This window comes from Anopheles merus, chromosome 3R (assembly GCF_017562075.2).
Source record: "Anopheles merus strain MAF chromosome 3R, AmerM5.1, whole genome shotgun sequence".
Classification (NCBI taxonomy): domain Eukaryota; kingdom Metazoa; phylum Arthropoda; class Insecta; order Diptera; family Culicidae; genus Anopheles; species Anopheles merus.
This window is the reverse complement of record NC_054084.1, coordinates 6924028-6945000: the sequence shown is the minus strand read 5'-3', so window position 1 is coordinate 6945000 and position 20973 is coordinate 6924028. Positions and strand designations below refer to the sequence as shown.

The 20973-nt window shown below is 49.5% G+C and overlaps 9 protein-coding genes across 9 annotated transcripts; 6 read left to right on the top strand and 3 right to left on the bottom strand.

Annotated features, from left to right (window-relative positions):
* Positions 1-620: 620 nt before the first annotated feature.
* On the top strand, positions 621-2367 carry LOC121595609 (cytochrome P450 6A1-like). The gene is made up of 2 exons (XM_041919694.1): positions 621-1782; positions 1853-2367. The coding sequence occupies exons 1-2, from the start codon at positions 696-698 to the stop codon at positions 2269-2271; spliced, it is 1506 nt and encodes a 501-aa protein (XP_041775628.1). The 5' UTR covers positions 621-695; the 3' UTR covers positions 2272-2367.
* Positions 2368-3132: 765 nt separating this feature from the next.
* Positions 3133-4895, top strand: LOC121597539 (probable cytochrome P450 6a14). The gene is made up of 2 exons (XM_041923363.1): positions 3133-4275; positions 4339-4895. The coding sequence occupies exons 1-2, from the start codon at positions 3189-3191 to the stop codon at positions 4755-4757; spliced, it is 1506 nt and encodes a 501-aa protein (XP_041779297.1). The 5' UTR covers positions 3133-3188; the 3' UTR covers positions 4758-4895.
* Positions 4896-5568: 673 nt separating this feature from the next.
* LOC121596653 (probable cytochrome P450 6a23) lies at positions 5569-7554 on the bottom strand. The gene is made up of 2 exons (XM_041921774.1): positions 6176-7554; positions 5569-6098 (listed from the first exon to the last, which is right to left on the bottom strand). The coding sequence occupies exons 1-2, from the start codon at positions 7320-7322 to the stop codon at positions 5668-5670; spliced, it is 1578 nt and encodes a 525-aa protein (XP_041777708.1). The 5' UTR covers positions 7323-7554; the 3' UTR covers positions 5569-5667.
* A 227-nt stretch (positions 7555-7781) lies between these two features.
* LOC121596654 (cytochrome P450 6a8-like) lies at positions 7782-9783 on the top strand. Its single transcript, XM_041921775.1, has 2 exons — positions 7782-8937; positions 9014-9783. Exons 1-2 carry the CDS (start codon positions 7785-7787, stop codon positions 9427-9429), a joined length of 1569 nt encoding a protein of 522 aa, XP_041777709.1. The 5' UTR covers positions 7782-7784; the 3' UTR covers positions 9430-9783.
* An 86-nt stretch (positions 9784-9869) lies between these two features.
* On the top strand, positions 9870-12237 carry LOC121596655 (probable cytochrome P450 6a18). The gene is made up of 2 exons (XM_041921776.1): positions 9870-11260; positions 11324-12237. Exons 1-2 carry the CDS (start codon positions 10144-10146, stop codon positions 11764-11766), a joined length of 1560 nt encoding a protein of 519 aa, XP_041777710.1. The 5' UTR covers positions 9870-10143; the 3' UTR covers positions 11767-12237.
* Positions 12238-12690: 453 nt separating this feature from the next.
* LOC121596408 (cytochrome P450 6A1-like) lies at positions 12691-14594 on the top strand. The gene is made up of 2 exons (XM_041921314.1): positions 12691-14024; positions 14098-14594. The coding sequence occupies exons 1-2, from the start codon at positions 12935-12937 to the stop codon at positions 14517-14519; spliced, it is 1512 nt and encodes a 503-aa protein (XP_041777248.1). The 5' UTR covers positions 12691-12934; the 3' UTR covers positions 14520-14594.
* A 48-nt stretch (positions 14595-14642) lies between these two features.
* On the top strand, positions 14643-16355 carry LOC121596409 (probable cytochrome P450 6a14). The gene is made up of 2 exons (XM_041921315.1): positions 14643-15861; positions 15922-16355. The coding sequence occupies exons 1-2, from the start codon at positions 14796-14798 to the stop codon at positions 16353-16355; spliced, it is 1500 nt and encodes a 499-aa protein (XP_041777249.1). The 5' UTR covers positions 14643-14795.
* Positions 16317-18185, bottom strand: LOC121596407 (probable cytochrome P450 6a20). Its single transcript, XM_041921313.1, has 2 exons — positions 16927-18185; positions 16317-16858 (listed from the first exon to the last, which is right to left on the bottom strand). Exons 1-2 carry the CDS (start codon positions 18005-18007, stop codon positions 16413-16415), a joined length of 1527 nt encoding a protein of 508 aa, XP_041777247.1. The 5' UTR covers positions 18008-18185; the 3' UTR covers positions 16317-16412.
* Positions 18186-18351: 166 nt separating this feature from the next.
* On the bottom strand, positions 18352-20216 carry LOC121597634 (probable cytochrome P450 6a20). Its single transcript, XM_041923525.1, has 2 exons — positions 18972-20216; positions 18352-18896 (listed from the first exon to the last, which is right to left on the bottom strand). The coding sequence occupies exons 1-2, from the start codon at positions 20050-20052 to the stop codon at positions 18463-18465; spliced, it is 1515 nt and encodes a 504-aa protein (XP_041779459.1). The 5' UTR covers positions 20053-20216; the 3' UTR covers positions 18352-18462.
* Between the last annotated feature and the right edge of the window lie 757 nt (positions 20217-20973).

The window sequence follows — 20973 nt, the reverse complement described above, 5'->3', positions numbered from 1 at the left end:
ACACTTACTTGCTTGTCCGGCCCTTCAACCGCTTTGCGGTCTTGTCCTTCCTCAAGACTGTCCGAAGCCTCTCACGGTCGCGAGCCTTCGTCTGCCATTCCGTTATCCCAGCCTTTATTGCGGAACAATAGTCGTCCACACCATCTTGCCACCTTAATTTGGGCCTATCACACCTCCTCTGTCTTTTTGGACTGCCTTACGAGCTGGGTCGTCGAACATTTACTATTCTACCACGATTAAAACCCGCGAAGAAGATTTGATTAGTTGCATCAAATCCAAATCAAGTTAGTTGAATCAAATGTTATCCATCGAATGATTCCAGTTTGAATTTCTTTTCATCATCGTGTACGACTCATCCTGTACGTAGATAGCAATCTGTCTGCCCACCCCAATATCGACGATACCTGAACCGATAGTACCGTAGAACACCCCATTTAAGACTGTCGACACCTTCCATTTTTAACCATCACAGATTAGATAGCCGAGATGAGTCGTAGTCGCGCTTAAACCGTCTGGAAATGTGCGAGAGAAAAAAGACACACACACCTGCATGGTGATAATAACCACCCTGAACCGGCGTATAATTGCTCACCGAACATTACCGAGTCACGCTGGCGAAGCAAAAGTATCTTGGAAGAAAGCATCCGAAACAAACTTCAGTTGCTTTGAAGCGTTCACCGGAACAGCATCCGAAAATGTGGGTTCATTTGCTTGTGATAACACTGCTGGCTGCAGTCTACTGGGTCAGGCAACGGTTTGCCTACTGGGAAAAGCGAGGAGTGCCATATGTGCCGCCAACCTTTCCTCAAGGGAATTTGGCCGGTGTTGGTAAAAAGAGGCACATGTCGGAGATTTTGCAGAGCTGTTACAAGCAGCTGAAAAGTTCCGGTCGTCCATACGGTGGCATTCACTTCTTCATCAATCCCGTTGCGCTGCTGATTGATCCCGATCTCATCAAAACGGTGCTGGTGAAAGATTTCCCTTACTTCCACGATCGTAACCTGTACCACAACGATCGGGATGATCCACTTTCACGCCATTTGGTCGCGATGGAGGGATTAAAGTGGAAAAACCTACGAGCAAAGCTTACACCGACCTTTACCTCCGGTAAGATGAAGCTGATGTTCTCCACTGTGACGGCTGTGGCGGAAGAGTTCGACCGTTGTATGTCGGATGAGGTGAAGATTAACCCAGTGGTTGAGATGAAGGATCTGCTAGCACGCTTTACCACCGACGTGATTGGATCGGTTGCGTTCGGACTAGAGTGCAACAGTTTGAAAGATCCGGACGCAAAGTTCCGTGTTATGGGTCGTAAAGTGTTCCAAGCGTCTCCGTACCGTGCGCTCAAGATCTTTCTTGCCGCCCAGTTCCCGGAGATAGCGCGAGCGCTTCACGTGAAACTAACACAGCCGGACGTTTCGGACTTTTTCATGGGCGTGGTGAAAGATACGATCGATTTCCGGCGAAACAATAATGTGCAGCGAAATGACTTTATGACACTGCTCATGAAGGTCATGAAGGAGCAGGTCGAGAACGGTGAAGCTGCCGGGGATTCCAAAGATCAGCTCACAATGGATGACATTGCAGCGCAAGCGTTTGTGTTCTTCTTGGCTGGGTTTGAAACTTCCTCCACTGCGATGTCGTTCTGTTTGTACGAGCTGGCCCTTAACCAGGAGCTGCAGGACAAGGCACGACAGAACATCGCAGAAGTGTTGAAGAGCTATGACACTATCAGCTACGAAGCGGTGCACGAGATGAAGTACATTGAGATGTGTATTAATGGTAAGATGGGGTCAAATTGTTCTATGATACTTTTACGTCTTTTTAATCGTCAAATCTTCTTTTTTTATAGAATCTTTGCGAAAGTATCCTCCAGCGACCACTCTTACTCGTCGGGTTGAGAAAGACTACCGAGTAGCGGGTACGGATCAGGTGCTAGAGAAGGGCATTATGGTCGCTGTGCCGGTGTACGCACTGCATCACGACCCGGAACACTTTCCCAATCCAGAACAATTTGATCCGGAGCGTTTTACAGCGGAACAGTCGGAAAAGCGTCATCCATTTGCATTTCTACCGTTTGGTGAAGGGCCACGTATATGTATTGGGTTGCGGTTCGGTATGATGCAGGCTCGGATTGGATTGGTATATCTGTTGAAGCACTTCCGCTTTACGCTAGCGAAGGATAGGATGAGCGTACCGTTGAAGATTTCTTCCGCAAGTCCTATTCTTACGATCGATGGTGGACTTTGGTTAAATGTGGAGCGATTGTAAAGAACCTGTAACATGTCAAAGATGTGCTTGCAGCGAAGTTATACACAAATATAATTTCAATGTTTTAAATAAAGGCTATGTTTTCTGTTTAAAGTAGTAAGAGAAATCAGTTTCCTCAACAACCCGCTCACAACTGTGTTTAAAGCGATGATGTAGATACTGATCCCATCTACTGTACATAGGAGAAAAAAACCACTACACACGTTAATGACATTGATGATGTATTGTTGTTTTTTCCTCACTAGTCTACTCCCACTTTTGCCTACAATTATCCAAACAAAACATCATTTGTATACGCTGTGTTGGCGTAAATGGGAATGTGTAGGTGTGTAATGCATCAATTTATAGGGCAGCAAGTCCAGCGTCAAACTACAGTGCTGCGTAATAAGATCTAACAACCTTCGATGACACTACGGATGTCATACTAGTAATATATACGCTTGGTATAATTTAAATCTATGAAATTGAAGGTTCTACATAATTAGGAAAATAACAATATTTTCTACGTTGGCTGATCAGAATTGGGTCTCCTTAGTCTAGTAGATATTAGAACGATATTTCATTCCTATCCCTGTATCCCAGATGTCGGAATACCTCTGTCCGAACCAACACACTGCATTCTCCATTTGCTTTTGTACGTTCTCTAGTCTACCGCACAGTATACTGCCACTAGCAACTGTGATTAACTATCACAGATTAGATAGCCCAGATGCAGCGGCGTCGGGCGCCGGTAGTGCTGTAAATGCAAAAATACACACACACTACCATGCCAATATAATAGGCACCTTTTGTACAGGCGTTTAATTGCTCACTAAACATTACCGAGTCGCGCTGGCGAGACAAAACCATCGTAGCTACTAAGATATTGAAATCATACGCCAGTTTTACTACAGAATTCAACGGAGCAGCATCACAAGATGTGGATAAGTCTACTCGTCGTAACACTGCTCGTAGCAGTCTACTGGATCAGGCAGCGGCTTGCCTACTGGGAAAAGCAAGGTGTCCCGTACGTGCCGCCATCCTTTCCACAAGGAAACCTGGGTGGTTTTGGCAAGAAGCTACACATGTCGGCGATTCTGCAAAACTGTTACAGGCAGCTGAAAAGTTCCGGGCAACCATTCGGAGGAATTCACTTCTTCATCAATCCCGTTGCGCTGCTGATCGATCCTGATCTTATCAAAACGGTGCTGGTGAAAGATTTCCCATACTTCCACGATCGTAACCTGTACTACAACGAACGAGATGATCCTCTTTCACATCATCTGGTGGCGATGGAGGGAACCAGATGGAAAAATCTACGAGCAAAGCTTACACCGACCTTCACCTCCGGTAAGATGAAGCTGATGTTCTCCACTGTGACGGCTGTGGCGGAAGAGTTCGACCGGTGTATGATGAACGAAATCAAAACCAGCCCTGTGGTTGAGATGAAGGATCTGCTTGCACGCTTTACCACCGATATTATTGGATCGGTTGCATTTGGGCTTGAGTGCAACAGTTTGAAAGATCCAGAAGCAAAATTTCGTGCGATGGGACGCAAGGTGTTCCAATTGTCTCCGTACCGTGCGCTCAAGATCTTTCTTTCCGCTCAATTCCCAAAAATAGCACGAACACTCCGAGTCAAGCTTACGCAACCGGACGTGGCGGAGTTTTTTATGGGCGCAGTGAAAGATACAGTTGAGTTTCGGCAAACCAACAATGTGCAAAGGAATGATTTTATGATGCTGCTTATGAAGATGTTGAAAGAGCAAATGGAGCATGACGGGACTGCTGGAGATCTGAAAGATCGCATTACGATCGAGGATGTTGCAGCGCAAGCGTTTGTGTTCTTCCTGGCAGGATTTGAGACCTCTTCAACAGCGATGTCGTTCTGTTTGTACGAGCTGGCGCTTAACCAGGAGCTGCAGGATAAGGCACGTCAGAATATTACGGATGTGCTTAAGCTACACAACTCCATTACCTACGAGGCAGTGCACGAGATGAAGTACATTGAAATGTGTATTAATGGTAAGCCGTTCGGGTGAAAATATTCCTTTTCAACGCTAATGGATCGCGTTCCTTCCATTCTAGAATCGATGCGAAAGTATCCACCGATCACGACCCTCACCCGCCGGGTCGAGAAGGACTACCGAGTGCCCGATACTGATAAGGTCCTGCAGGAAGGCATCATGGCAGCAATACCGGTGTACGCACTGCATCACGACCCGGAACACTTTCCCAATCCGGAGCAGTTCGATCCGGACCGGTTCACAGCGGAGCAGGAAGCCAAACGTCATCCGTTCGTTTATCTACCGTTTGGTGAAGGGCCACGCATATGTATTGGGCTTCGGTTTGGCATGATGCAAGCTCGGATTGGGTTGGTATATCTGTTGAAGCACTTCCGCTTTACGCTAGCGAAGGATAGGATGAGCGTACCGTTGAAGATTACACCCTCGAGTACGATCTTAACAATTGATGGGGGACTTTGGTTAAATGTGGAGCAACTGTGAGTCAATGGTTTGGTGCATACAGTCGCTCCATCGGTAGTAATGATTGAAACAAACAATTTTCCATTGGTCATCTAACATAGGATTGGATTGGATTACATTTTGGTGTAATTATGAAATAAAACATATTTTAAAGGAATACAAAAAATCTTTATCTTACGTTTGCTTTCACGAATAATCACGAAAAACAAAAGAAAAAAAAATTAAACTATTAAAATTATGAAAATTAGTTTTCGTAGAAGGTTGTACACCCCTGACATGACTTGTTTTATCCCCCGCATTTCATTCTTGATTTAAAAAGCAAGCCATAACAATCATCAGTGATGACGATGACGTAATTGCTTCCCCTGCAATTCCAGTGCCCCTCCCGCCTGACATTTGTTTACGTTGTACATGCTTCATTGTGTTTGTGATGCAGTCGTTTGCCGCTAATCGACCGGTTGTTGTTTTACAGTGCCACCCAAAAAAGGTTCTCACGATCATAGATGGATTTACAATCGTTGCCTTCTCGCTTTTGAGATTGTCCTTTTAAGGATAATGTGCCATTGAGGGAAATAAGAGATAAGTTAAAAATGGCTATTTTCGTAAACAATGACAATGCTAATCAATCCATAACTCCTAAAAAGGTCTTGATTGTGATTGAGCTTCTTTTGAAAGCTGATTGAAACCTCTTGCCGGTTATATCCGGACTTTATACCCAAGGAGTGATAAGCGTTACCTTTTAAGGAACTTCCTTTATCATCAGAGAGCATGAAACACTTGACGTAATCATTATCGTTGCGTTTTGAGCTTCTCATAATATCACAAGGAAGTATGCTTTTGTAGTATGCTTTTTTATTGTGTTTCATTCCGCTCGATAAATACATCAATAATTTGGTTAGTATACATTCCTTCCCAAACATTCACAAGTCCATCAACCTTGCTTCGATTCCAGCTTGTTCACCTTCAACCATAAGCCTTCCCTCGGACCCAGTATGAAACTGTTCGTAACGAACTTCATCGGGATGGACGTTTTTTCGTACGGCGCAAAGCTAAAGCCCTGCAGCAAATAGGCCAACCCGATCCGTGCCTGCATCATCCCGAACCGCAACCCGATGCAAACCCGCGGCCCCTCGCCGAACGGTGTCCAGGCAAAGGGATGGCGCTTTGCTTCCTGCTCCGCACTGAACCGTTCCGGATCGAACTTTTCCGGCTCGGGAAATAGACTCGCATCCCGCTGAATGGCAAAGATCGGTATCAACAGCATCGTGCCGGCCTCGATGACTGAGTCCGTGTCCGGCACGCGGTAGTCCTGTGCCGTCATGCGGAAATGCATCGGAACTGGAGGATACTTGCGTAGGGATTCTGGAGTAGGAAATGAAACAAAAATAAACAAAAAAATTAAGAACGGTTTCAAGGGCTATAATGCCATGTGTAAATACCTTTCAAAATTTGATCCAAATACTTCATGTCGTGGATAGCTTCGTACGTCATCTCCCCATTATGCTTGGCGAGCACTGCCTGCACACACTGGCGTCCCTTTTCCTGCACCTCGGGGTTCAGCGCTAGCTCGTACAGTGTCCACGTTAGCAGTGTGGAAGACGTTTCAAACCCAGCAAAGAAGAACACAAACGCTTGTGCCGCCACCTCGTTGAAGGTAAGCGCTTCCTCCGGGTTCGCTGTGTCCCGCAGCATCCGTATCATCAGATCCATAAAATCATTCCGCTGTATGCCATTCTTAACCCGATAGTCAATCGTATCGCGGACCACCTTCAGAAAGAACGCCGACACTTCCTTATCGATCAACCGGATGCCCAACAGCCGGGACAGTTTCGGTGAGAATTGAACCATCATGTTCACAAACTGCGACGGCTGCCGGTCCATAAACAGTTTCCCCATCGCCCGGAACTCCGCGTCCGGATCGCGCATACTGTTACACTCGATCCCGAACGCGCACGTCCCAATCACATCGGTCGTGAAGCGGGCCATCACATCTTTCAGCTCCATCTCACCGTGCTTCTGGACGTTTTCCTCCATAAAGTCTCGCAGCTGCTGGCCCGCCGCCACCACCGTCGGGAACATCATCTTCATCTTCCCGGACGTGAACGTGGGTGTCATCTTGTGGCGAAGATTGCGCCATTTTTGACCCTCCAAATTGAACAGATGGGCGGTCAGTGGGTCGTGCTTTTCGTTGTAGTACGTGCCGCGATCGTGGAAGTACTGGAAATCCTTCACGAAGATTGCCTTGATGAGCTCCAGATCCAGCGGCAGTACGACCGGTGTCGTCAGCAGGTACACGCCCATGAACGGGTGTTTCCCTTTGTAAATGGCGTAGTGCCGTTCCACCTCCTCGGTGAAGTGTATCTTCGTGCCGGCATCTTTGAAGCTGCCGAAGAAGAATGACGGCTTCGGGTGCGGTACGCCACGCTCCTTCCAGTAGGATTGTTTGCGCACGATAAAGTACACTGCTCCACCGAGTAGTGCCAGAAGCGCTACGAGAACTTCTACGATGAGAATCCACATTTTTAACCACTTTCGCGTATGCCGTCCGTGGCTAGACTGAACGCAAATTTGCCGAGAGTCGCGCATTAGTTCATCAATTTAACGATTCTCCGGAGCACTGGTGTGTTGGTGTGTTCTAACGATAATGATGGGAAATAATATGTATGTGTAATGTCCAAAACCGATACAGACGCGCCGTAGAGTCGCATCTGGCCGGGCAGATAAGATACGGTGGACGCACTTCACACTGTTGACAGGACGGCTCAAAAAAAGGCAACAGCGATGTTTTTTTAAAATCCAAGTCTCTCTCATTTTGCACTTTTTAGTCTCTCCACAGTGAGATTCTCTCCCACTGAACGATTCTAGCCGGTTTGTACCACGCAGCTGTGCAACGACGCTATCACTAAAGGTCATCCATACGATACACTCTAACCACATCTCACGATCAGTGCTCACACATACCTTCCACTTAGCTTGCCTTGCACCGTGAGAACCTATGAAACGATGCAGTTTTTGCAAAAGAACTCACCGAAAGGTTGCCCTTTTTGAATGTATCGCTCGCTGCAAATGCACTTCAGTTCCCGTTCACACTTCAACCCATTCGCAAGTATGTATCTGCAGTTGGTTGGCGTTGTACTAGCCATCGTGCTGTCGTGCTTGGCATGGATCCACCGTCGTTACAACTTTTGGAAGGATCGTTCCGTCGCCTACATCAAGCCCCGCTTTCCGTTCGGTAACTTCGCAACGCTCGGCAAGGTAGAGCACATTGCACCGATCACCCAGCGGCACTACGATCACTTTAAGCGCCAGAACGTCCCGTACGGTGGTGTGTTTATGATAACCTCGCCGCTGCTCTACATCTTCGACACGAAGCTGATCAAGCAGCTGCTGGTGAAAGACTTCCATCACTTCCCGAACCGTGGCGTTTACTTCAACGAGCGCGATGACCCACTGTCCGCCCACATGTTCGCGATCGAGGGCCAGAAGTGGCGTACGCTGCGGGCAAAACTATCACCTACGTTCACTTCGGGCCGTATTAAGATGACCCTTCCGCTCATCGCGCAAGTTTGTGAACGGTTCTGTGAGCATCTGAACGAGTCACTGCAGTCCTCTGATGAGGTTGAAGTGCATGATCTTCTCTCCCGCTACACGATCGATGTGATAGGGGCGTGCGCGTTCGGGATCGAGTGTAACAGCTTCCGGGAGCCGGACAATGAGTTCCGCCGGTACGGTAAGATTGCGTTCGACAAGCTGCGCCATTCGCCGCTAGTCGTGTACCTCATGAAGGCGTTTAGGACGCACGCGAACGCCTTGGGCATGAAGCAGCTGCACGATGACGTTTCTGGGTTCTTCATGCGCGTGGTCAAGGACACGGTCGAGTATCGCGAGCGCGACCAGATTGTACGGAACGATTTTATGGATCTGTTGCTGAAGTTGAAAAACACAGGGCGGCTTGAGGCTGACGGGGAAGAGATTGGAAGGCTAACGTTCGAGGAGATTGCTGCACAGGCGTTCATTTTCTTCACCGCTGGGTATGACACTTCATCAACTGCCATGTCCTACACACTGTACGAGCTGGCGCTGAATCCTGAGGTGCAAGAACGGGCCCGAGAGAGTGTGAAGCAGATGCTCCAGAAGTACGATGGGAAGCTCTCCTACGAAGCCGTATCCGAGATGAACTATCTCGAGCAGTGTATCAGTGGTGCGTGAAATTATTCCTTTTCGTAAAGTGAAAAACAACTCTTCAGCTGTTTGTTATTGTGTGCTCCTCTTTCCAGAGACACTGCGCAAACATCCACCGGTGGCGATACTGGAGCGTAACGCCGATAAGGACTACCGATTGCCGGACAGTGGGCTGGTGCTGCACCGTGGTCAGAAGATTATGATACCGATCTACGCGATGCATCACGATCCGGCACACTTTCCCGAGCCGGCGCAGTACCGGCCGGAGCGTTTCTCGCCCGACGAGGTGGCAAGGCGTGATCCTTACTGCTATCTACCGTTTGGAGAAGGGCCACGTGTTTGCATTGGGATGCGATTCGGCTCGATACAGGCCAAGTTGGGGTTGGCCAGTTTGTTGGATCGGTTCCGGTTTAGCGCGTGCGACCGGACCCAGATACCGGTACAGTACTCGAGGACCAACTTCATTCTGGGCCCGGCGAATGGTGTTTGGTTGCGGGTGGAGGTGCTTTGACGCGTGATAGGCTTTATTGCTTTCTTTGAAAGGAGAATTGAGAAGGGAATAAAGAAATAGAACAACGCATGATGAATGAGAAAACGAAACAAAAAACCTGAAGATCTTCATTTTAGAATGTCACCCGATTTCTAAAGATCACCCCTTGCATAGAGCACAAAATTAATGTTTTCTCACTTCGATTAAACCGTCTCTTTTATTCCATTATCTTCAATCCCACACATGCCAATCACTCAAATTCTCCTACTCACAATAGGATTAAATGAGTCCAACACAAAGCACTGCCCATTCAAAACAAGCTCCAAGCCAACACAAACGATCGACGCCAATATTAAATCATAGCAAGCCGATGGCAAAAGAGAGAGAGAGAGAGAGAGAGCCATAAAGAAAGAGAGAACCCCCGAGAGAAGCATAAATTATTCAAACCACATCGTGCACTTCCACATTACAGCAAGGCGCGCTTCGTTTCGTTCTAAAGTCTCGTCACATCCGTGTCGCGCGTGTTACGCCTAAACGGTAAGTGCGTCCGTAAGTGGAGTCGTCGCGCAAAAAACAGGTCTCGCTAGTTGCCATTTCTAGCGGCTTGATGGCTCTCCCAGCCCGCCAGACAGCGCAAGTGTTCTCTCCAAACTCTGATTGTACGCGAGATAGGCCATCGCAAGCGAGAAGGCCATCGTGTCGCGATAATGCCTCACCGACAGCAGTGCACCGCCAATGGAGCTCGTGGTAACATCGTTCGTCAGTTTGGGCGTGCTGCTTGCGACGCTCTGTCTGTGCGTGTACCTGCTCGTGGTGCGTAAGTATTCCTTCTGGCGATCGTACCATGTACCGTACGTCGAGCCGGAGCTGCCGTACGGCAACTTCAAGGAGATGGGCAAATCGATCCATCCGGCTCACCTCAGCCAGCGGTTTTACGAGCAGTACAAAGCAGTGCCTGGCAGTCCCGGGTTTGTGGGGCTGTACATCTTTCTCAATCCGGTGCTGCTCGTTACGGATCTGAAGCTAGCGAAGCGCATTCTGATCGAAGACTTCCATCACTTCCCCGACCGGGGTGTGTACTTCAACGAGAAGGATGATCCTCTGTCGGCGCATCTCTTCGCGATCGAGGGGCAACGGTGGAAGGACCTGAGAGCGAAGATCACACCCACCTTCACAAGTGGGCGTATGAAGGCGGCATTCCCGCTAGTGCTCGGCATTGCCGAGCAGTTCTGTGGCTTTCTGCGCGAACAGTACACGTCGGACGATGTGGTGGAGGTACGCGATCTTATGGCACGCTTCACGACGGACGTGATCGGTTCGTACGCGTTCGGGCTGGAGTTGAACAGCTTCCGGGATCCGCAGAACGAGTTCCGGCGCATCGGGCGCAAACACTTCGACACACCGCGCAACCATCCGCTGAAGGTGTTTATCATGAAAACGTTCCGGGGGCTGGCGAACCGGCTCGGGCTGAAGCTGCTGCACGACGATGTGGCCGCCTTCTTCCAGAGCGTGATCCGCGAGACGATCCACCATCGGGAGGGGCACGGCGTGCGGCGGAACGATTTTCTCGACCTGCTGATAAGACTGAAGAACACGGGCTCGCTGGAGGGCTCGCACGAGATAGTGGGCCGGCTTTCGGGTGACGAAATTGCGGCACAAGCGTTCATCTTCTTTACCGCCGGCTTCGAGACGTCGTCCAGTGCGATGACCTACACGCTGTACGAGCTGGCGCTAAATCAGGAAGCTCAGCGGAAGGCCCGGGAGTGTGTGCTGGATGCGCTCGCGAAGCATGACGGTGTTGTGTCGTACGAATCGTCCAAAAATATGCTATATTTAGATCAGTGCATCTATGGTAAGAACACATCATCAGATTCATGATCTTTTCGAGGTTTTAAAAGGTGCTCTATTTCTACAGAAACTCTTCGCAAGTACCCGCCGGTGGCAATATTGGAGCGAATCGTCACAAAACCTTACCGCATTCCGGACACCAGCGTAACACTTCACCCGGGGATGAAGATCATGATTCCGACGTACGCGATTCACCACGATCCGGACATCTATCCCGAGCCGGCCACGTACGATCCGGATCGGTTCACACCGGAACGGATGGCACGGCGTGATCCCTGTGCCTATCTGCCGTTCGGGGAGGGTCCCCGGATATGCATTGGGCTGCGGTTTGGCATGATGCAGGCACGGATTGGGCTGGCACTGCTGCTGCAACACTTCCAAGTGCTGCCCTGTAAGGAGACGGACGTGCCCTTAACCTACTCCCCGAGGGCGTTCGTGCTGACACCGGTTAATGGCGTGCGGTTGCGGTTGGTAAAGTACGATGCGCACGGGGCAGCGGAAGGAAATTAGTGTCGTTGAAGGGAAGTCAGTTAGGAGGTAATGATGGGAAATGTTGAAAACAATGATGAAATTCCAGGTGTGTTTAGCCAGATATGAAATATTCCATATAGCTTGTTAAAAGATAAAATTACTAAAATATCAAAAATATTAAGAACAAACGAGTAATTTTCGGTATTTTTTAAAATAACATTATGCACAGGTTTGTATGGCTTTCTACAATCAATTGATGATATTTACACTGTTTCTTAGCACTATATGTTATGTTTTCCTTTCTGTTCCAAAATGCTCCACAGAAGTATCGCTTATCTGTGTAATTACTTGAGAATTTTTTCAAATATAGTTTGTTTAATAAATTGACTTTTCTTTTAATTTAAACCCCAAAAGCAATTCTTCTCATTATTTTGTAACCTAATTAAGTGTTTTTTTTTATTAGGATAGGCCCTAATTGTGGTGGATTATGTTAGCATGACAAGGAAAAAAAGATACATTTGCTCTGGATGTAACAGATTTGCTCTATACGGGACTTGAACCCATGACGGGCGTGTGGTTAAGTCGCGCGAGCTTACGACTTTACCAAGGGACGGGCGAATATTTATAATCATAAATTCATATACCATTGCAAATGGTGCCTTAATTGGTGTAAAGAACCATTTACCATCATAAACTACCCCATTAAATTTAAATTAAAAAAACACAATTAAAATATACACCTTGTGATGGATGTGATACACCCTGTATGAAAACGTCCTTGACCGACCGTGTGAATAACAGTACCACCACCACTACTCAACCGTGTAGCATCACAACAAAACACGCCTGCTATCAGTATGTGAGTGTCTGTACGTAAGCGAAGGGCCGGCTGTACGCTTGTGTTAGTGTCGCTCGCTCTCGTTCTACCGTAAACACTACGCACACCAGCTGACGAGAGTAGAGCAGATACAGGAGAAAAAAATCAGAACAGTCGCATCTCGAACAGTCTCGCCCGCGGTTAAAGCGTCAATGTAAACCGCGGGGTGTAGAAAAAATAAGCGAACACAACGCACAACACACAAAGGAAAAGGGATAAAGGGAAAAGATAAGTGTAATTTACGGGCTGCATAATTGACTCATGTGACATCTTGCAGCAGCTCTTGACGTGATTACGCAGCAGCATCCATTTCAGCCAGTCCAGTGCAAGATGCTGCTCTATCTGCTGCTGTTGGCCGTCACGGCCGCGATCTGGTACGTCCGCCGGAAGTACACGTTCTGGGCAGACCGGGGCGTACCGTACGTGAAGCCACGGTTCCCGTTCGGCAACATCCAGGGCATCGGCCGGCGGATGCATTCCTCCCAGCTGATGACAAAGTTTTACAACGAAATGAAGTCCTCCGGCCGTCCGTTCGGGGGCATCTACTTCTTCACCAATCCGGTCGCGCTGGCGCTGGAGCTGGACTTTGTGAAGAATGTGCTGGTGCGTGACTTTGCCCACTTTCACGATCGGGGCGTGTACTACAACGAGAAGGACGATCCGATTTCGGGCCATCTGTTCAACATCGAGGGCACGAAGTGGACCAACTTGAGGAAGAAGCTTATACCGACCTTCTCGTCCGGGAAGATGAAGATGATGTGTCCCACGATCGTGTCCGTTGGGGGACAGTTTCGGGAATGCTTGGAGCGCTGCATCGCGCACAGTGACGGCGAGGTGGAGATGAAGGAGCTGCTGGCCCGCTTCACGACGGACGTGATCGGGACGTGCGCGTTCGGGATCGAGTGTAACAGCCTGAACGACCCGAATGCGGAGTTTCTGCGCATGGGAAGGAAGGTGTTCGAGGTGCCGCGGGGTCGCATATTGAAGTTTTTCTTCATGGCCACGTTTAAGGACTTTTCGCGAAGGATACACATCAAGGGAACGGCGGAGGACGTTTCGCAGTTTTTCTTTAAGGTGGTGCGGGAAACGATCGAGTACCGGGAGCAGAACAACATCGTGCGAAATGATTTCATGAACCTGTTGATGCAGCTCAAGAACAGTGGCCAGCTGGACGGGTCGGGCGAGGAGGAGAAGGTAGGGAAGCTCAGCCTGAACGAGATCGTGGCGCAGGCGTTCGTGTTTTTCCTCGGCGGGTTTGAGACGTCCTCCACGACGATGTCGTACTGTTTGTACGAGCTGGCGCTGAATGAGGCGATACAGCGGCGGGCAAGGGAGTGTGTGGTGGAAGCGGTCAAAAAGCACGGTGGACTGTCGTACGAAGCACTCATGGACATGCCGTACATCGATCAGTGCATCAATGGTAAGGGAAAACAGCTTAATAAGCTTCACAAAACACTCACTAAAAAGGGGAATCTTTTCTCTTCCTTCCTTAGAATCACTTCGCAAGTACCCCCCGGGGGCGAATCTTATCCGGCAGGTTAGCCAAGACTATCGCGTCCCCGGCACGGACGTTACCTTCCCGAAGGGTATGAACGTTATGATCCCGGTCTATGCGATCCATCACGATGCGGACAACTATCCCGACCCGGAACGGTACGATCCGGACCGGTTTGCGCCGGAAGCGTGCGAATCGCGCAAACCGTACAGCTTCATACCGTTCGGGGAAGGGCCACGGATTTGTATAGCGGCCCGGTTCGGGATGCTGGAGGCACGGGTCGGACTGGCGGTGCTGCTGATGCACTTTAGCTTCGCGCGCTGCTCGAAAACCAATGTGCCGTTGGTGATTTCTTCCCGCCATGCGGTGCTAACGCCCGAGGGTGGACTGTGGCTGAAGGTGGAGAAGCTGACGGAGTGAGTGGTCTGTGTTGTGTGCATTTTAATCGAATAAACTTGAATCTTTTTTTTTTTGTTATTTTAAAAAGACATGTGTAACAAGATGTAACACAAGATGTCAATCAGACCGAGCGCTGGCCTTGATCTCGAGCAATGCAACTGTAGTTGCATAGTTTGTGTAGAACTGTGTTAAGGTTGTGAAACAAGGTTGCACAGATACGGCCGGGCACGATCACGATCACGATTTGCGTGCCATTCTCAGTCAGTCATTCAACCGAACCGGATCATTCGCACCAACATGTTAATCGTCGTGTGGCTTCTCTCCGCTGTGTTATCCCTCTGTTTCGTTCTGTGCGTCATCCACATCCGAAAAAAATACACCTTCTGGTCCGAACGGGGTGTACCGTTCGTCCCGGCACGCTTTCCATTCGGTAACATCCAGCACGCTTCCCACCTGATGCTGGACCTCTACCGAGCATTAAAAGGAAAGCACCCGTTCGGTGGAATCTTCCAATTTACCGAACCCGTCGCCATGATCACCGATCCGGAAATGATCCGAAACGTGCTGGTGCGTGACTTTCGCCACTTTTACGACCGCGGGGGCTACAACAACCGGCAGCACGACCCACTGTCCGGCCACATGCTGAACAGTGGCAGTGAACGGTGGAGCGTTTTGCGTCACGCATCGAGTCCAATCTTTTCCACCGGTCGCTTGCGAGCGTTCCTGCCCGAAATGGTACAAATGATCGATCGGTTTCGGGCGTACCTGGACGCAAAGCTGGCCGCGGAAGGTGAAATGATAGAGCTGAAGGGGGTGCTGGAACGCCACAACACGGACATTGCGATGCGGTTTCTGCTCGGCCGCGAAGGGAACAATCTGCTCGCACCGGAAGGTGGTCTGCATGAAGCGGTTATGCGTGGTGGCTTCCTGCTGCCCACTGTGTGGAAGCTGTTCCTAATGACGTCATACCGCTCCGTGGCGAGAAAGTTGCGTTTGAAGGTGTGCTCACGGGAGCTAACGGAAACGGTGGAGCGCGTTGTAGCAGAAGCCATCAACAGCAAGCTGCACGAGCACCGGCCTGAAGCAAGCAGAAGAGTGGATCTAATCGATCAGCTTCTTAACGCGCCCGGCTTTGAAGGGAAAAGCTCCCTGACGCTGTCGGAAATTGCCGCGCAAGTGTTTCTGTTTGTCGCTGCTTACGAAACGAATGCTGTGACCACTTTCTACTGCTTGCACGAGCTGGCACAACGTCCCGAGCTGCAGCAGCGTGCAAGGGCGTGTGTTTGTGAGGCACTGGAGAAGCATGGTGGCATCACGTACGAAGCGCTTGCCCAGATGCCCTACCTCGATCAGTGTATCAATGGTGAGCGCATGTAATTTCGTTTTAAAAGCATTCAACATTAACTAATCTCTTTCTTTACAGAAACGCTCCGCAAGCACCCACTGGCGATTAATCTGATCCGTGTCGTTACGGAGGACTATCCCGTGCCCGATTCAACTGGCATCGTTCTACCAAAAGGGCTGAACATCATCGTACCGGTGTACGCCATCCATTACGATCCGCAGCACTACCCCGAACCGGAACGTTTCGATCCGGATCGCTTCACGCCGGAAGCTTGCAGGCAGCGCGCACCCTACACCTTTCTTCCCTTTGGCGTGGGTCCTAAAATTTGCATTGGCTACCGGCAGGGTAAGCTACAGCTGCGCACCATGTTGGCAGTTCTGCTGAGCAGTTACGAGTTCGCTACCTGTGCCAAATCCACACCAGGGGCGCTATCGAACGCACACACCGTTATTAAGCCGCAGGGCGATCTATGGTTGAAGGTGAAAAAGCTCAACCGAGTGGTTGCCGCTTAAGCGCGTTTTATTTCCAGCTGGCGAATGTATACGGCTAAACGGTTAGACCGCTTTCCGCTAAGGTAGTATGTAGGCAGAGGAACATTTTCTTGCGATACGTTCAACGTTCAGCCACACTTGCCCCTCCGGTCCGTGCGTCAAATTGATCGGATCGATGCGCAGCGGACGGGCCGCATCCGACGGGTCAATGGTGAAGTGGTAGTTGCGCAACAGCATCGCCAGTCCGAGCCGTGTCTGCAGCAGCCCAAAGCGCATCCCGATACACATCCGTGGCCCTTCGCCGAAGGGCAAATAGCTAAAGTTGTTCTTGAAATCGTTCTTTACCGCAAACCGGTCCGGCTTGAAATCGTACGGATCGGGAAAGTAGTCTGGGTCGTAGTGGAAGGCTAGGTTGGGTAGGATCACACCAACACCTTCCGGGAGGATGGCACCGTTAGGGAGTTGGTAGGGTTGGGTGGTGATTCGGTGCAGCGTTGCGACCGGTGGATACAGACGGAGCGTTTCTACAAACATAAAGCGATCATAAATATTAATTATGTCCGTTTCCGTGCCTCAAATCTGTTCATTTTACCATTCACAATCCACCCGAGGTACTCCATCTCCATGACCGCATCGTACGACAGTTTGTTGTCGTGTTTCGCCAACACATCTCGAACACAATCCCGTCCCTCTAGCTGCACTTCCGGATGTTTGGCGAGCAAATGCAGCACAAAGGTCAGCGTGGTGGCGGACGTTTCAAAGCCGGCAAAGAAAAACACAAACGCCTGCGCGGCGACCTCCTCAAACTTGAGCGGATCTTCCTCAGCACCGCCGTCCTGTTTCATCATGTCGATCAGCAGCTGCATAAAATCGTCCCTCCGCTCACCGTGCTCCTCCCTGTAGCGGATTGTGTCGCGCACCACGTTCATGAAGAAGTCCGAAACGTCTTCATCGTTGAACCGTATGCCGAGTGCTCTCGCCTGCTTGCGGAACATCATGGCGAAGAACACTTTGAGTGCTTTCAGCTTCGGTAGGTTTATCATCCGCTTGCCCATCACACGGAACTGTGAGTTGGGGTTTTCCAGACTATTACAATCGATCCCGAACGCACACGAACCGATGACGTCGGTCAGGAAGCAGGCCATCAGCTGTCGGACGTCGATCCGCTTCACTTGCTGGCATTTTTCCGCCAGATGCTGGTCCAACCGGTTACCCACGTCCACTATCGTGTGGAACATGGCCTTCAGCTTGCCGGAGGTAAAGGTTGGCGCAAGCTTCGATCTTAGCTTTCTCCATCGATTGCCCTCCAGGAAGAACAGGTTCGCCGACAGTGGGTCCACCTCCTCGTTGCTGTACACACCCCGATCGACGAAGTAGTTAAAATCCTTCACCAGCACCGTGCGGGCAAACTCGGGCGATAGGACGAGCAGTACCGGATCGCGGAAGAAGTAAATGCCAACATAATCCCCCTTCGATTTCAGCCTCTTGTACAGCTTCTCGATGATGTACGCAAAGTGGATGGTTGGCTTGAGGGTGTCGGGCACATTGCCGGCCGGAAACGATGGCTCCAGGAACGGCACCTGCCGCTCGGCCCAGAACCGGTACCGCTGCTTGAAGTGCAGATAAATCCACAGCCACCCGAGGCTGACCACGAGCAGGAACTGTACGAACATGACTGAAGCGGGTCGAAAACTGTGTCACAGAGAATACTGATTTCTGGGCGTGTAAGGGTGCGTCTCAGGTACAATGAACCATTAAAAATCGATTGTTTCACATTTTTATCACAGATAATCACGCCCGATTGATTGTAATTTGCGCCCGTGCGGCTAATGCGAAAAAGATAAACAAAGTTCGTTCCGGTTTGACGTTTTGATTGTGCGCGCTTTGCACGGTGGGAAGCGCTCCGGTCATGGTGTTGTATCGTGTGAGCTTGCAAATAGAGGGCGCTGCTTGAAAGCTTGTGAAAGTCGTTGGAAGTTCGAATTTTTTATTTCATATGACACGTTTTCAATTTTTGTTTACGTTTAAGCTCTTTTGTGTTTATTACAATAATAATTTTTACAATCAAGAAAACTGTAAGATTCCCCAAAACTCCTTAACATAACTCCAATGTATGCTTTAGACACCCTCACGAGCTCTTGCTACCCTCTACGTAACGTTCCACGTTCAACCACACTGGGCCGGCCGGGCCATACATCAGGTTGATCGGATCGATGGGCAATGGGCGGTCCACGTCACAATCTTCCAGGCTAAATGTGTAGCTTTTTAGCAACATTGCCAACCCAAGACACGTCTGAAGCTTTCCAAAGCGCATCGCAATACACATCCGCGGTCCATCGCCGAAAGCCAAATAGCTTGGATTGGTTTTGGCGAACGTTTTGTCCTCGAACCGTTCCGGTTTGAAGGCGAGCGGATCGGGAAAGTGTGTTGGGTCGTGCTGGAAGGCAAGGTTGGAGATGATCACACCGACACCCTCTGGGATGACTTCTCCATTCGGGAGCTGGTAGGGCTGGGAGGTCATCCGATGGATGGAAGCCACCGGGGGGTAAAGACGCAGGGTTTCTGGAAGACAGAAAATGGAAAAGAACTCATGATTTCTGATAAAGAAGACCTCCAATTTGAGCATGCTTCTCTTACCGTGTATGACACACTCAAGGTAATACATATCCTTAATCGCTTCGTACGTCATCTCATTGCCGTGCTTGGCCAGTGTACTGCGCACACACTTCCGGGCCTTCCGCTGCGCCTTCGGATGCTGCGCCAGCAAATGTAGCGCAAACGTCAGCGTGGTCGTGGACGTTTCAAAACCACCGAAAAAGAACACAAACGCCTGGGCGGCGACCTCCTCAAACGTGAGCGATTCACCAGCACCGGCACCATTTTCCTGCATCATGTCGATCAGCAGCTGCATGAAGTCATCCCGCCGCACACCGTTCTCGGCCCGATAGCGTATGGTGTCCCGCACGACATTCATGAAGAAATCGGCCACGTCTTTGTCGTTGTAGCGTATCCCGAGTGCTTGGGCCTGCTTGCGGAACATCATGGCGAAGAACACTTTGAGCGATTTCAGCTTCGGTAGGTTGATCATCCGCTTGCCCATCTGTCGGAACTGGGAGTTGGGATTTTCCAGCGTGTTACACTCGATCCCGAACGCACACGAACCGATCACGTCCGTCATGAAGCGCGCTAGCAGCTCTTTAATGTCTATCCGCTGCATTCTGACACACCGCTCACCAAGATGCTGGTCCAGCCGGGTCGCTACGTCCACAATGGTGTGGAACATGGCTTTCATCTTGCCGGAGGTAAAGGTTGGCGTTAGCTTCGATCGTAGCTTTCGCCATTTCGCACCCTCCATGAAGAACAGGTTCGCCGACAGTGGATCAAACTCTTCATTACTGTACACACCGCGATCGACGAAGTAGTTAAAGTCCTTCACCATAACCGTGCGGGCGAACTCGGGCGACAGCACAAGCAGCACGGGATCGCGAAAGAAGAAAAGTCCAACATAGTCACCCCGATCCTTCAGCTGTCGGTACAGCTTCTGGATGAGATGCGCAAAGTGAATGTTGGGATTGAAGATGTCTATCATATTCCCAAACGGGAACGTCGGCTCCAGGTACGGCACATCGCGATTCAGCCAGAACAGATACCGCTGCCGGAAGTGAAAGTAGATCCAAAAGATGCCAAAGAAGGCCACAAACACGGCGACGATCAGCATGGCTTGGCAGCCGTGGTAGCGCGGTACTGAAACCGAACCGATCGAAGGTGACAGAATTTAAACCGGCTGTTGCGTGACTGGAGTACGATTTATTTCACATTATGCCCGGTGCAGGTCGTAGCTGATTGCAGTACACGTGCGTGTAGAATCGATCGTTTCGCTGAGGGGCTCAAGTGTTTAACGTCGGTCTGGGATGATGGCAGTGCCATTCGCGGTTGGTAGTACAGCTCTGTCCATTAGGGAAAACAGCTGAAACAACAAAGATGTACGAAAGTCGGTCGATTTCTGTTTTAGGGAGCACCACAGTTTCCCGCCACCGACAACAGACGCTTTGGTTGAGCTGTTGTTTACGTTGCGTTGTGTGTTTACTGTTTGTACTACTTTCTACAGCACTTCGGTAGTGTCTTTGTACAGCCTGTAGACAATCTTTGTTTTCAGTTTGCGGATTGAATTGATAAGCGAAGAGGATGGCAATGACGCTAGTTTCCCTGAGCAACACTTCATCCCGTGTCGCTATCGAGCACCACAGGAAAATGTTTTCATACTTTATACTTTGCAAAGCAGCGCCTAGAACAACAATGATCGAGTAATGTTATCGAGACGTGTTTCTCGGTATGCCGGTAACAGCTGTTGTGATCGACGAAGTTGCATGTTGGATTTTTCCATGAGACCGCGATTGTTTACATTTTACAACAATTCTGTGTGAGACAGACAAGCTGAATAAAAACTGTCGCCTTCAGGTGTCCAACCATAGGTAATGGTTTTAAAATCTTGTATGAAAAATTAAATTTTTTTAAGAAATTATTTTTAGTTATTTTGATAATCTGGAAATTTAAGAAGACTCGCCTAATCACGATGAAATCCTAATGAGACGATTTTGTACATACATTGCATACATTTGGGCGTTTCATAGCATCAATT